Source organism: Puma concolor, chromosome A2, assembly GCF_028749965.1.
Source record: "Puma concolor isolate L17-30 chromosome A2, mPumCon1.1.hap2, whole genome shotgun sequence".
Classification (NCBI taxonomy): domain Eukaryota; kingdom Metazoa; phylum Chordata; class Mammalia; order Carnivora; family Felidae; genus Puma; species Puma concolor.
Window position 1 is genome coordinate 144,101,187 of NC_141668.1, and position 16,511 is coordinate 144,117,697.

Here is a 16,511-nt window from a genome sequence, read left to right on the forward strand (position 1 = left end):
GCCAGGGACCCACAGTGTCCTAAGCCAACGCCAGCCTGACATTTGTTTCTTTATGTGCTACAAGATAGTCAGCCATTGGATGGCCCTTTTTGACCAGAAGTTAATTTTGAAGATTAGAAGGCACAGGAAAATCATCATCAACTGTTCACCTCACTTCACTGCCTGTACAACCAATTCTGACCCATGCCATGAGGGAGCATTTATGCTAAGTGTTCCTCAAAGGGCTCCACCACCGTAAATCTCAGGTCTGCAGTCAGATTCCTGGCAAATGGGAGCCACTGCTAACACCCCACTGCAGTTCCCTCCCTGCGGGAGGGTTGGGACCAAATGACATACTGCAATGTGTCTTCCATTAATGGCCAGTTCGTGTTGAACCATGGAGACTGAAGCGAGCAAGTGTCCCATTCTGGACTAAAAAAGTTGAGTCAACATAAATCCCAGGGGCCTCAGTTGCTGAAATCACCCAGGAAAGGAAACATTATTGATTTCTCATATTATCTAATTTCTGGGCACTGCCTATGGAATCACTCTGTCTCATTGAACAATAAAGTATATTATGAGAAAAACGAGGGATAGTCCCAGGGCTTTCCCCACTGCCTGTTTCCTTTTTTATTATTATTGCCTTAGCAGTATTCATAGTTTGTGCCTCAAAGCCACCAGACAGGGTCCCACAAATCTCCCTGGCTCCTTGTGTGGGAGCCAGGCTGAGATGATATGCAGCCCTCCGGATGCTCCTAGTATCATCATTTTAGACCCAAACTGAGATATGATTTAGGAGGTCCCGATAAAACTGGGGATCATTGGCCTAATCGGAGTCATTTATCCTGTCTTGAGCTATCAAATCAGTACTCGTGGGTTGCAGGGAGGTGGGTGAGGGTGCTTTTTTCTGGTATATTTCACAATGATTACTTTGAAAAGAATCTCATTTATGAAGTTCATGATCTCTACAGAGTATCTGAGTAGAACTTTTGTAGGAAGTAGCAGCTCCACTTAGCAGCTCCGTAGGTTGAGAATTGGCCCATCCTAAAAGAGGATTCATTTCTAAAAGCATGACTCCAAAATCAATACCTGCTCACTTGAATTAGAAGGAAAATGTAACCCTCCAAACGATGGCTCTGCCTAATTTGTTAATTCAGGAACATTAGAAAACAAGAAAGCATATGTACCAAGAGAAGAGTGGAATGTGAAAAAAAAAATCCAAGGGAGAAATATGATAAAATTTGGATCACACTAAATCTATTTATGCTGAATGTTTTATTTTGTTGAAGTCGCATGTGAAAATAGCCATATTGAAATGATGAAAATCTTGTATTCAACTCATGTTAAGGGAAGAGAATGTTCTTTTGAAAGATTTTGCAGTAACATTTAAAGCAAGGAACTCATTATTCATAGAAAATCACAAAATGGTGGGAGAAGGAGGGCTTTACTTAGGAACCCTTCCCTGCTTGCTGCTGTTCCTACGTTAAATGAACAGCAAAGTCTCAAAATGTTGCATGCAGGCACAGAGATATTTTTTCATACTAAAGAAACATGACTTTTAACTATGTAAAATGATTCCTTCCTGACAATGTTTAAATAGTGTGCCAGCCCACCAACAAAGCAGACTGACAGGTCGTGAACTGATATGGTTCATCACCCTCCTGCAGAGGCTAAGTGTCTGGATCTTACCATACCCCAGCACATCTTTGTTCCTTGATTTTATCTGGCATCTTGTTTTTTTTTTTTTTTTTCTCTCTCTCTCTAGTTAAACAACCTAGTTGTCACTGGTGGACAAAGGGAAAAGAAAAGTATCATTATGCTTCATTTATTTTTAAAAAGCACCTGCTTTTTGGAACACAATTTGCAAAAATTATTTGAAATAGATTAACCTTTGAAATGATAATGACATAAAATTATATTAAGTAATTTTCCTAAAAAATAACTCATATTAAAAATAATGCATGACACCATCAACTTGAAACCCAACTTAGGATCTTGTCTAGATTCAGTTACTTCTGGGTGACTATTTGATACTCAGACTGTGTGTCTGTTTCACACCCAGAAGTTTACATGTTGTGGTCTCCTGACCTCCTGTGAATTTATAGGTCTACTTCCTAGTCTCTCTGTTAGCACTAGAAATGGAAATAACACAAGCTTGCCCTTCATGGCTGACCTTTCTGGGTTTCTCATCACTTTTATTTAAACCAGACATTAAAGGTGAAAACTATAGTAGTGATGCACTCAGCTAGTGAGATAATTAGGAAGCACCATTTCCATAATTACTGTGTCACTATCTCTGGAGGGACATGAAAGCTTGTCCTGTCCCTTTAACAGGACAAGTTGCTAATCCCCTTAACATTTTTTTCCCTTTGGACTGATAATATTTCACTTTTTTTTTTTTTTTTTTTTTTTTTTTTTTTTTTTTTTTTTGCTTTGTAAAATATTCCTAAAGGGAAGCTTAAGCAATAATGCACAGATTATGGAAATTATGCTCATTAAGTAGAGGGCAAGATTTCTAGAAAGCCACAGAGCTGCTTCGAAACATGTAACCTCCATTAGAGGCTTCATTTGAATGTTTATTCATGGAGCAGTAAACGTTTATTATTATACATTTTATTGAAACATAAATTAAAGAACTGTAATTATGTGTATGGCAAACAGTAAAGCAATGTGCATTTGCCACAGAATGAGTAAGACAAGGAAAAATGCCATAATTGTTCCATTTGCATCCAAATCCTTTATTGTATACCCAACAGAAAAATACCCAGAGGGAATAACTCTGTGGATTAATGTTCTGATATGGTGTATAAAAAAAAACATATTCTAGATACTCTTTGTAGCAAAGAGAACATCCTAGAATTAATTTGTCAAGGTCACAAGCTATCCAAAGAAAGGGTGGGTTTCTTCTTTTCTCCTGAGAGAGAACCATAGTAACTCTTATTAAAGTTAATGCTGAGCAAAGAATACATCCCCTTGGCAGTCCGTGCAAGGCTGATTGTTTTCAGGATGAGCTATTTGCTCCAGACACTCAAGCATATTTGAGGAGTTTTTAAAAAGCACTTATATGAAGCTGGAAAGACAAGACCTTCAAACTTACACTTTTGTAGAAAAAAAAAATGCAATTGGAAAGAAAGTAATGTGCGATGTAATCATAATGGCTCTGCACAGGCCATATCCTTGTATGTGGAAGCAGAAGGAAAAGACAAGAGTGGCCAAAAGAATCTGTGTGTATGAGGTTTCTTTTTTTCTTTTTTTCTAAAACAACCTAACAAATTAAGAACAGTTTGTAATCACCTACCCACACATCCATCTATCCATCCATTTGCCCATCCATCTACCAAGCATTTACATAATATGGAATGTGGGATTGGGGGAAGGAAATAATCAGGAGAAAAGTACAGTCAGGAATATTCCAGAGTTCCAGATTAATAGAAGAGAGGCACCTGGAATTAATGGTTCTTAACAGTACAAAGCAGTCATTGAGATGCCTACAATGAATCAGAAGACCCCTGGTGAGTCTGAAGGAGGTGATGGTAGGCATTTAAACTGGCTCTTAAAAATTGGGAGGAAATGGGAGACAAGGAACAGGAAAGAAATGTCATACGTAGGAAGGATCACTATGCAATTTTTCCTACCAAGGATACATACTGTAAACACAACAACTACAACAACTGCTGATAAAATACAAGGGTGGTAAGTCCTTAAACATTCTTTGTATCTCTTGAAAATCATTTTACTGGAATTGTCAGTAATGTACTCTCTCTGCTCAGCAGCAAACAGAACTCTTGCATGTGTGGATTAATGGGAAGACTTTTTTTTGTCCTCAAATAAGTCTACCTGGAGTTTCATTTGTCTTGTTGCATGAGCAGATCCTATTGACATTAAAATTATCATATTTGCATGGTTTATCATGGTTTTATCAATATTGCTTGAGTTTGTCAACTTTTTAAAGGGTAGTGATTATACATCCTATTTTCTTCTTCCTGAACAGTTTTCTTTATTTATCTTAAGTGTTTGTTCATTTTCGAGAGAGAGACAGACAGACAGACAGACAGACAGAATATGAGCCAGGAAGGGCAGAGAGACAGAGGGACGGAAGATCTGAAACATGCTGTGTGCTAACAGCAGAGAGCCAGATGTGGGACTTGAACTCACAACCATGAGATCTTGACCTGAGCCAAGATCCAGCTGAGATCATGACTGAGCCACCCAGCACCCCCTGAAAATGTTTTTGACAACCTGCTTCTACTCTAAACCAGAAGGTGTGGTTGGTTCTGAAGTAAGCCTTGCTAAATGTATCCTATTCTGAACCATCAACAACCCCAAAGCCTGTTTTTTTCTTTATGGATGGATTCTGCCATACTTGCTTTGGTAAGTATTGGTTTGTAGTTCCAAAATAAATGTCACTGGAAGTCCTCCTGCTCACAGGGCCTTGAGGACACCTTGAGCGCCCAGCCAACTCAAGAATAAAATTGGTAGTCTGTCAGAAGGCACAGGCACAGTGATGGTTTTTGACCCTCCTGTCAATGACTTCCTTCCTTTAGACTTTCAGCAATGCTGAAGCAACTGGTATGCCTTTTAGGAAAAAGAAGAAACCCAGTGTTTTTCAGGTGTCCAGACTGCTCCAGTCAAGTTGAGAAACTTTAAGAAAAAATTTTTTTAAAAAAGCCAATTCAGTTAAAAAAACAAAAACAAAACAAAATACTTCCAGAGTATGTGGAGACCCTGCAGAGTTTTTTGGCTTAACAATTGTGTTTTTAAGCCATATATCAATGGCGGTGCTCCAATTGTGAGTTATAATAATATATCATGAGAGGGACAGTGCTCTCATGATATATGGGTGCAGTACATCATCTAAGCATCATGGCTTTGATGATGTATGGCTCCAAACCACAATGAGAGTTTAAAGGAGCTTTTAGCGACCAGACAGCTTTAAATTTAAAATTTTCTAAAAATTAAGGTCTTTTCAAGTCAAATAAAAGCAAGATGCTGGAATCTCGTGCTTTATAGAGTGTCACTGCACTCTGAGAGCCTGGGCATGTGTCTTTCCCTTTTGGCTTTAAGCTCAGAACATGGAAATAATGGTCAGGTTCTTCTTCAATTTCTCTTTCACAAGTACAGGTCAGAGAACTGAACAAACATGAGCAGGTGTCAATGCATCTGTTTTGCCAATCACTTTTCCCCCATCTCCTGCACCACAAGCACGAGTAGCTTATCTCTAAAGCCAAGCACTGGATCATATGAGATTTCTCTTGTGTTCTTTGTTTTAAGGAGCCCTTCTGCTAAAATTCAGAACAAAATGAACAGATAAAAAGGAGAACAACTTCGTAACCCATCGCTCACAAAAACAGGGCCCACGGGAAGAAAACTTGCCTTTTCTATCATTTGTCTTTGTAAATAAAAGCCTTGATTGCAAATGGGAGAAATATATAAGGTGACCGACATGCAGTGTTTGCCCCAAGCAGGAAATGGGAGCTATTGCTTGGTTCCACCACCTTTCCTGTCTTCATGAGGTGTTTATAAAACAGTGATGTTGCGCAGCAGAAAGTACCTACGTTGTTTAAAAACCACTCGCTTTTGGGGGCAAGGAAATCACTATCAATTAAGAAAGCAAGTGCTGGAAGAACCTCTCCTCCTCTTTCTGTTTATAATCCTACTGCAATAAACAGAACAAAATGAGAAATCTTCCTACTGTTTGCATAATAGGCCCAAACAGGAACAGCAAGAGACAATTACATTTCAAGTGGCTTCTTCCATTTTCCTTTACTAAGAATGGCAGTAGAGTGACTGCCATGTGGAGAGAAACATCTGGGCATGAGGAGTTAACACAGTCCCCTTCCCATTATTTTGCCTCCCGTCTTTCATTGCTTTCGCTTCCTCCACAGATTCAAATTCTCAAATTACTATAGATTTTCGATGTCCACCTTCTACTCCTCCCAGACTTCCAAAAGGCAAAACATCCTGTTTCCACCAATTAGGAACTCCTCCCCCTTTTTTTTGTTTCAAAAAGAAGTTCTGGGCTTCTCCACCCCCTCCTATTCAAGTAGCTTAACTATATAATCTGGATAACAAAGAGGGGGACTAAATGCGTCATCCATTATTCTGAGGCTGTTAGTTGAACGTTATGAATGAGGGACACCTGGTGTCTCTAGAAATGTTGGTTATGTCATCACTTTTTTGGAGAACCCCTTAAATTTAATCCACTTCTCTTCTATAAAGATAACACTGACACATCACTTAATTATTATTAGCTTTACTTAGACATCAATTGTGCTATCACACCATCTATCCATTTAAAAAAAGAAATTAATGTTTATTTATTTTTGAGAGGCAGAGAGGGGGAGGGGCAGAGAGAGTCAGAGACATAGAATCCGAAGCAGGGTCTAGGCTCTGAGCTGTCAGCACAGAGCCTGACGTGGGACTCGAACTCACCAACCACAGGGTCATGACCTGAGCTGGAGTCATAAGCTTAACCAACTGAGCCACCCAGGTGCCCCTCATCCATCCATTTTTAAGTTATTATCAGTTTTAACATGAGCTACAATTCCCATGAGAACAGTTGATGCTAATAATGGCACACAGAGCTGTAGATGTATTAGCACATCCAAAGTCCTAAGAAGTAGAAACTCCTACCGTCTCTATTTTTCTACATGAGGAAAGTGGGGGGCTTTCTGAGGAACACATAAATGGTCCAGGGTCACCCAATTTATCATAGTGGCAGAGCTGAAATTATAACGCAGGTTGAGGGGATGTCATATCCATCTAGCTACTCCATTGTCCTTCCCAACTGAACGACTAGTATTTGGGTGAATGTATGTCTGGGTTTATTTGGAACAGCTCAGAGTTAGGCCTATTGTCCTAAACAGGCCAGTGCAGTGTGAATAGTGCCTTCTTTCACTCTTAAAAGCCCCACTTTAGACAATAAATTATATGGCCCCCTAACTAGTAGCATGCTTCATGCTGGGGAATCTTACTTGTGCTGATTTGAAGTATTGTCATCTGCCTCTCCTGGGAAGACAGAGAAAGAGGCTGGCTCTCAGGAAAGTCCTTCTAACAGGGTGGCCTGCTGGCTCTGTTCAGGTGCTTGCTGCCATTTATGCATCTTCTTTGGAGAAATGTTCCTACTTTGCCTGTTTTTTAGTTAGAATTTTGTCTTTCATTAAGTTTTCATAGTTCTTTATGTGTCCTGGATATAGTGCCCAATCAGATATATGATCTACAAAAATTTTCTCCCATTCTCTGAGTTGACCTTTCAGTTTCTTGATGGTATTCTTTGGAGCACATTGTTTTAAATTTTGATGATGGTCACCCTCTTCCACTTTTAAGGTGACCCTTGTGGTCACCCTGAGCCCAGGTGGAAAATCCAAGATCACCCATACTTTTCCTATTTTAAGGGCAACTGGTTAGCAACCGTAATCTTTCTGTAGCCAATTTCACCTTTGCCATGTAACAACTTATGCACGAGTTCAGGGATTAGGATGTGGATTTACTAGAAGGGTAAAAGTATCTCTGCCCATTACCTGCAGTGGTTTTTTGTTATTCTTTAGAATCAGATTTTCATTCTAAGGTCACTCATTGATCTGAGGGAGGGGGTTCATGAGGGAGCAGCTGGTGGCGGCAGGACCCTAGTTATGGAGCAGGGTAGCTCTCTAGCCTTCACTGCCCTTTCCGCTTGCTTGTATCCCTTAAAACCAAACTGCACTATATTCTGACAAGGGCAAAAGACACCAGTATGATAACACCCACCATCCTCAGGTGAATATGAGGTAAAGTAGATGTGTTCAAAAGGATGGAAGGAGAAGTACCTTAGTGCAAAAGAAGTAGGACTTATAAAAATGTTGTCAGGGTATTAAAACTCAGCTCCCACACTTGGAGAAAAAGCTAGAGATAAGAGGGCTTTTAAAGCTAAAATGTGCTCAAGGGTGTGAGCCAGGAAAGGGTGAATCTACTGCTTGGTACAAATTACTTAAATTTAATACATGAGTGGAAGAAAAGATTTGGCATTGAGCAACTTAGTTTATATTATATTGGGGATGGCTCCCAACTAGGAACGAGTAAGGTAAAAATGGAGCTCAGGAGATGACACTGTTTTAAGTGAATTAAAGTTTCTGGGGAAAGGCCACTTGTATTCTTTGATGCCCAAAGGACTTGCAGATGTGATCAAAGACATTACTGAGAAATCATGGAGCTTGAGAGCCATAGCAAAGAGTTGTCCTTATATCTGGTACGAATATTTGGGAGAAGCAGGGTGGTCTCCTAAGAGATGGTGTCATGGCAGTCTTGGATTCAGATTTCAGCTCTTGGTCACTCTGCAGGAACTTGGGCAAGTTGCTTAACCTCTTGGGGTCTATTTTGTCAACTGGAAATGATAAATGTATTTATTAATTACCTCTTGGGAGTATTTTTTATGTTTATTTATTTTTGAGAGAGAGAGAGAGAGAGAGAGAAAGCATGAGCAGGGGAGGGGCAGTGAGAGGGAGACAAAGAATCTGAAGGAGACCACAGGCTCCAAGCTGTCAGCACAGAGCTCCTTGCAGGGCTCAATCCCACAAACTGTGAGGTCATGACCTGAGCTGAATTCAGACACTTAACCTAATGAGCCACCCAGGCGCCCCATCTCTTGGGAGTATTGTAAGACTTCCCTGAAAGGATATAAATCATCCCAGGGACTGGCATGTAGTGAGCTTTCAATAAATGCTAATGACAATTTCTACTACTAAAGATAATAACAATAATAATAATAATAATAATAATAATAATAATAATAATTGTAGAAATTATTAAGCTTAGGAAACTTAAACCAGTATTTCCCAAAGAGTGATTTTCTTCTTCCTCTGCAGATACTGCTATTGATTTCTTTGCAAGACTCCTTTTCCTTGGAAAGTTTTCTGTGCTTATGTCTCTCCCTTTCTTCACCTTTCTCTCTCTCCTAAATCCACTTCAGTTTTGTTTTGTTTTGTTTTTTTAAATAACAGCTTTGGGGCTCCTGAGTGGCTCAGTAGGTTGAGTGTCCAACTCTTGATTTTGGCTCAGGTCATGATCTTGCATTTCATGGGTTCAGGCTCCACGTCAGGCTCTGCGCTGACAGTGCAGACCTTGCTTGGGATTCTCTCTCTCCCTCTCTCTCTCCCCCTCTCCTGTTCATGTTCTCGAGAGAAGGAAGGAAGGAAGGAAGGAAGGAAGGAAGGAAAGAAAGAAAGAAAGAAAGAAAGAAAGAAAGAAAGAAAGAAAGAAAGAAAGAAAGAAAGAATTAAATAAGTAAATAAACTTTAAAAAATAAATAACAGCTTTATTTATTGAGGTATAATCCACATACCATAAAATGTACTCTTTTAAAGTGTACAGTTCCATGTTTTTTCTAGAATATTCACAAAGTTGTGCAACCATTATTACTATCTAATTCCAAAATATATTCATCTTCCCCAAAAGACACCTCATGCCCATTAGCACTTACTCCTTGTTTTTTTTCCTGGAAATTGGTAATTTACTTTCTGTCCCAATAGATTTGCCTATTCTGGACATTTCATACATGGAATCAGACAATATCTGGCTTTTTATGTATGACTTCTCTCATGGACTGTAATTCATTTAGCATAATTCTTTGACTTAGCAGTTCTTCATTCCTTTTTATGGCTGAATCATGTTCTATTACCTGGCTATACCACATTTGTTCATGCATTCACTACTTGATGGGCATTTGGGTTGTTTCCCCTATTTGACTATTATGGTTAATACTTCTATAAATATTCATGTGCAAGTTTTTGTGTGTCCATATGTTTTCATATCTCTTGGGTATATACACAGGAATGGAATTTTGGGTTCTATGAAAACCCTGTTTAACTTTTTGAGGAAGTGTGGAACTCTTTTTCCAAAGCAGTGATGCCATTTTATGTTCCCGCCAAAAGTGTATGAAGGTTTTAATTCTCTATATTCTTGCCAACAGTTGTTATTGTCTTGCTTTTTATTTTATTTTTTTAATTGCCATTCTGTTGAGTGTGAAGCAATATCTCAGTGTGGCTTTGCTTTCACTAATGACTAATGATGTTGAATATGTTTTTAGCTAACTGACACTGATGATTATACCCTCCTTCTTAAAATCCTTCCTCACTCAGTTCTAACATTTACCCTCTCCTGATTTGTCTCTTTCCTCAGTGTATCCTTAACTTTAGTCCATTTTCTTTTTTTCCCAAACTTCAAATTTTTAAGTGTCCCAATTCTGAATTTTAAGCTCTGCCCACTATATTTTTTCCATAACACTTATCTTCACCTGAAATTAAATTGTATATTTATTTACTTGTTTATTGTCTGCATCACCCATTGGAATGTAGCTTCATGGGGGTGGGGACTTGTTAATTACTATATTCCTGGTTCCTAGAATGGCACCTGGTTATAAACATTTTTGCATGAATATCTATTAGAAAATGTAAATAGATATTCTATAAATAAGGACCTGAGATCTCCATTATTAAATAAGTTTCTTGGTTGCAATTGAACATATTTAATCAAGTGTATATAATGTGGTTCTTCTCAGATACCTTAATATGCTAATAAGCATTGTGAAATTTTACTTGACCATGGTAACTCTTTTGGTGTAGACCAGGTTATGGATTTTCTGAAGTATTCTTCTAACTCAAGTAGCTAAACTGCTTGAAACTCTAGCAAAATTTAAACTCTAGTGAAAAATAAATCCTGGCACAACTTTGGAGTGCTTTATCAATTAGAAGTTTTTCTGGCACTTCAAGAAGTAAGTTGTGATCACCAAGGCTCAATATGAACTCACCAAGGACAGGTTATGTCAAAATATCCCGATGTGTCTGTGTTGTCCACAGGGTTTTGTTTGTTTTTTTTATCAGAATGCCATTCTACCAGAAGGCCATGGCAATGGCATTTCTTCACAACAGTGAGGTTTTGAGCTGGCTTTATCATGATTTCCCTCTTCTGAGGAGTTGAGTGGGTTGTCAGGATCTTGAGATCAGTCTGTCACTTAAGAATTTATGTCAAGATATCAGGCTGGGTAGAGTGAGGTCTGTGCCCTTGGGAAGAATCACCTACATAGTGAGCTGTTTGTTGTCATCAGTGTCACAGTACATTCCAAGTGGTTACCGATGATCAAGCATGGCATTTCCAGGACTGGGTGATAACAGAACTTATGGAGTAGCCCTGAACACTAAATCTAGGCAAGGAAGGTAAAGAAAAGCAGTTATGGATGGACCTGGACCCAGGAGGCTCCCCTAAAAGAATAAGTTCATAGCCAGTCGTATTTCATTAGTGCATAACAACAGACATATCCCTAAGGATAAGGGATGACCAGAGTGCAGGAAGCCAGGGGAACATTTACTTATTGGTGTTCCATAATGCAATAGGGCAGACAAAGCAGTGAGTGACTGTGGTGCCTCTGGTCGCATTTGGCAGGAAAGAGGTCAAGAAACGGATGGACAGTCTAATCAAGTGCTTCTCAGACAGTGGCCCTGAACCAGCAACACCGGTATCACCTGTGAGTTTGTTAGAAATGCACATTTGGGGCCCTGGTGTCTCACCAGGCCCAGGTGCATGCTCAGATTTGAGCACCTGCAGTCAAAGCAAGAGAGACAAGCTCCAGCAGCAGACGAACTAGAACGATGCCCCATTCAAGGAGCTTCTTAAATATCTTCCTTGCTAGCATGGGATCTGGTCCCTGAATGTGATCTCTACTTGGTCTGAAGGTTAAAAACAATGATAATGAAAATACATAAAAAAATAAATAAATAAAAGTAATACTGCTGTAGTGACATGTGTTGAGTACTAATTATGTCCTAAGCAGCATGCTGAGCACAGGCTTAGCTTTGATCCCTCTTAATAACTAAGTGAGGTAGAGACTGTTGCACTCTCTGCTGCAGCTGAGGACACAGAGATATAGGCCCTTTTGAGGCAGGGGCTGCAGCTAGTAAGTGGTGGGTCCAGGGTTTGCATTGGGTAGTTTGCACAACACTGGTCTGGTTATTACACATACAAGGTTGTGTAATACCTGGTTATTACACATACAAGGGAGATGTTGCGTGGGTGGTTGGATGGAGTGATGGATAGAAGAAATGAAGATAAGGGAGCAGGGAAGAAAGGAAGGAAGGAGAACAAGAAGAAAGAAAGGAAAGGGGAAAGAAAGAAAGGTGGAAAGGAGAGCTGCAGGTATGGGAAGCAAGGTTTGAGTGAAGCCTCCTTCTAAGATTGGCTATTCCCTTACATTGTAGCACTTTTCTGGTCTCACTTTGAAGTCAGCCAGCCTGTGTCCTTCAGCACATTTCAGCCTGGGCACATCCTCCTTTGTTTTCTCCTAACACTGTTTCATGGGTAGTCTGCAATTTATTTTTCCTTATTTGTTGATTCTCCTTGTCTCCCTATGCTCACACAGTCTTTGTAACTTAAGTATACGCTCACCCCAGTTGCTGAGCAATCTGTGACTGCCTTCATTGTTGACTGGAGAATATTCTGGCAATAACATGTCCTTCTTTGGGGACGATGTGCTCTGGGGCTGACATGAAGCTTCTCTGTGTTCATTCACCTTGGACCACCTTTTTCCCTGCCTCTGCCTTAATAGCATATCATTTCCCCCCTCCTTTTGCAGCAAAGCCACAGAGACACTTAATCTCCCATTCTCCAGAGGCCCTTTGGAAGCTCAGAGCCTGAACTCCATAATCAAGAAGGGGTGGGCGTGATCAGGGACAAAGTTTGATTCTTTGTCAGCTTCTCTGCATTTAGGCTTTTCATTTTCACGTTCCTCCACACGGTTTGTAATAAACACAAGAACATAGCTCAAGGGCAGGAATGAGGTTTAACTTGAGCAGAGGTACAATAGAGGCTATTTGGAAAGTAAAACTTTCAAATGGCAGTTTAGCCTTGAAGAATATATTGAATTAGATATGCGGTGTGCCTTGATTCATGATCTCTGCATAATAGCATTGCTATGTATATTACCAGGGTGCTTTCATAGACTGGAGACACGGGCTGTTTAATAGATCAGCCTCACAGAATGAACCAAAACACTCATGAAGAGCATGGGAGCAAGAGTCACAAGACCTGGATTCCTGCACTGACTCTGCCGCCTCCCATGGGGTCTTGACTTTCCTGGGAATAGCTTTCCTCATCTGCAAAGTGGGTGTCAGAGTAGAACTTGCCTCATGGGATTATTCAGAGCAGTAAAAGAGATAACCGCTAAGCACAGAGTGTTCTTACCATAGTATGTAAAACTTTAATAAGTAAGGACTATTTATATTACTTTCATACGATTTTTATTTAGAAACCTTGATTCTAAAACATGGTGCACACTCTTTAATACCTTCATTTATTTGCTTTTTACTTAACACAATTCTCTCTTAGCCAATTCTTATTTCTTGTCACATTCATAGTAACTATGGTCACCTTTTAAACCACGCTGTCACTTGAAAGTCCTAGCTAAATACAACCAAGACTGACAACTATGAATAATTCCACATACCCCATAAAACACTCTGGCATTTCACTCAAATTCTCATATATGCCGCCAAGTTGTTCTCTCTTGTTTTGTGCCTCTCTGTTCTCCACAGATTTCAGATACAGTTACTGAAGGTGAACATCATCTCCCTCTGAAAAATAATCCATCAGGAACCAATGTTGAGTAATTGGGCTTCATAGGAGCATCACTGTCAAGTCGAGAAATATACGAGGAGATAATCACATTTCATTTTTTTTTCTCTTGAACGTTTTTAGCATGTTCACGTCCACGTTCTTCCAAGGAAGGCTGGAGACTTTCACAGGAATGACAGCGTCTATGATGAGGTGGGTCTGTTTTCTCTGATCTTACTATTTGATCACAGAGGCTGTCAGTATGATGAAATCAAGCTGATGAACCAGGTGTCACCCTGGATATATGGTCTTAAGTGGGATTCTACCCCATATGACTTGGGAAGTGGCAGTAGAAGCCAAGGAACCAGGAATGACCATTATGGGAGTCAAAGACAAATGAATCATAGTGATTTTCCTTTTCAAAGTAAACGTGGCAGAAACCAAGTGTCTTTGTGATTTCTGCCCTATCATTTACGAGGACACTAAATATTGCCTGGAAATATGGCCCAGAGTCTCCATAGGAGAAAATCGGTAGTGCTGCCAACCAATGGAAATCAAGCTGATTCATATATTATTTTTTTTAGTCAAATACTATTTAATTTAGAGATGCTTTGGAACTCAGCTTTGTCTCTCCTAACATTTATTCAAAGCAAAACTTTGAATTATTGTTACCTGAAACCAGCTGGTTTGAATGAGTGCTGCCCATGTATCATAAACATTTTAGCAGTTAATTGACTTCTGGAAATTTCCATTCAGACACAGAAATGTGAAACCTCTACAAAGATGAAGTAGCAAGGTGATCTGGTCCTAGGACCTCATGTACCTGAGAAATTTCAGGGGTCTGTCTCACTATGTGGGGTACGTCGCCTATAAGGGTTATTCTGGTATAAAATATTGGAAGATAATTTCAGTTTAACTACCTGTTGTAGCCAGTGATGGGCAAGTATTTTCCCCAAATGATCACGTGGCAGTGGTGCCCTAAGATGCTTGGTTGGAAAGGGTTTTGAGGCTTTTCTGGATGAAACAAAGACAAATGTTGTGATTGGTTAACAATGTCGACCACAGATGTCAAAGAAGAAAGAGGTGCCATTTTTGTCACCTATTTGACGCTCCTGTTCTAAACCATGGAGAGCAATGTTTAAAATACATTTTTAAAAATTTGGTTGTTCATCATGTGGCTCTATCCCTATGTTTATCCCTCCTGGTTTTATATTTCTAGGGTTTTATTTTTTTGTATTTATGTGTCATTTAAAAAATATATAGTATTTCTTGGCAATAACTGGTATTAAAGTGGCTACCCAGACCCTGACAATAAAGACTGAGGGGCCATCAGTTAATAATGAGACTTACAATTAATTTTTCTGGGATCTATTAGATTCTTTGTGGTGACTGATGATCATGCTTTTGGGATGTCTCTCACTATACTGTGCATCCTGTTTTTTCCAAGAGCTGCAGGAGGGATGTGCAGGGTGGAAATGCTCTAGTGACTCGTCCCTAAGTACTGGTTTTTGGACCAGTTGCTGCAAATCTCATTTCTCCAGAGATACCATCCCTGGAGAGTCTGACCCAGTAGATTGCAGAGGCATACTGAAATCAGAAGTTATGAGAGCATAAGAAAGTGCCCAGGAGATTCTGATGCATGGCTAGGTTTGGGAATAGTCTCTCTCCCAAATTTGTGCTTTCTCAAAGTTATATCCTATAATATTGTAATTTGAACTCATTTTCGTTAGATGTGGAATGTGACTTGGAGTTAGTAAGGGCTTAGTTTGCATTGGAAGAAAATCAGAATTATGGAGTAATTATAAAGAGATGCCTTTTAAAAAAATATGAGTACTGATCGTATTAGCATAAACTAAGGTTAATAAAATGTTGCCAAGTACAGGCTATTTTAATGAATAAATTAGCACATGATTTATATACAAGTGAATACTGCTAAAGTGTTATTAAAAGTGCTTGAAAACACTGTTTTCTTGGGCTGAACTGTCACCTTGAAATCTTATTTATATTCTGAATGCATTCATGACAGGAGCTATGGGGCTACATTTCAGCCCAGTTCGAGACACGATGTCCAACACTGAGGTTGGTGTGTGGCCTTTCTCTCCTTCCTTACTCTTTTGCCCTTGTGTGTCTGCTCTCACAGCATCTCTAGCCCCAGAGATGAGGCAGCACATATTCCTGCCTCCTACCTATTTGGAGAAGCATCTCAAGAGAAGGAATTACTGTAAGAGTTCTCTTCTTTTCTTTTTTTCAATTAACCAGTAAGTCGCATGCAGTATAGACAATACCCACTAAGGGAGATGGTGGTATGAAATTATGAAGAGATTGAACTTCGGGCACCAGAAGAGTGAGGTTTAAACCCAAGTGCCACCTGCTAATTTTGTGACCTGGGACAAGTCACTCAAGCTCTGTTTTTAATTCTCTTATCTTTAAAATGGAGCTAATACCCTTCAAAAGACTATTATATGAAATATATGACACACTGTACTTGAAAAGCTTATTGCAGGAATTGGTACATACTAGGCATCTATTAATAGGTAGGTGTTTCTCTTCTTATGATCATTACTTTTGTTTTTAAAAACTTAGCATTTGGTGGGTAAATGGAGAGCTTGGATTCAAAGTCAGGTCATTGGATGTTTCCATTCAACACTCTTTTCAAGGGTCAGATTTCCAATTTTCTCTCTACCTTTAACTGCTTTTTCTCAGATTCATCTTCCTTTTTATACAAAAATATAGTTTGAGTACATAATAAGATAATGTCTTGAAAGTGGCACAGGCAGCATGAAGCATTGCACAAGCATTATTGGTACAAGAGATAATGTACATTAGACTGAATGATCTTAATCAGGAATGATGGAGTGATGAAGTACAGCATTCTTTATGCTGATGGGGGCACTCACTCTAGATTATGCATTTGTCGTGGAACTACAACAAACAAACTGCCATGAAGGGTAGGGAGT

General features: G+C 39.4%; 1 protein-coding gene across 11 annotated transcripts in view; it reads left to right on the forward strand.

Moving 5' to 3' along the window:
• The window catches only part of FHIT (fragile histidine triad diadenosine triphosphatase), a 1,412,849-nt gene that overhangs the window by 1,217,776 nt on the left and 178,562 nt on the right, over positions 1 to 16,511 (forward strand). For 10 of the 11 annotated variants that reach the window (XM_086697744.1, XM_086697748.1, XM_086697743.1 and 7 more), the window contains one exon: positions 13,699 to 13,767. The exons of the other annotated variant lie outside the window; for it this stretch is intronic. In XM_086697744.1, coding sequence (XP_086553870.1) covers positions 13,699 to 13,767 — 69 coding nt within the window. The remainder of the gene's footprint in view (positions 1 to 13,698; positions 13,768 to 16,511) is intronic. 11 annotated transcript variants of the gene reach the window in all.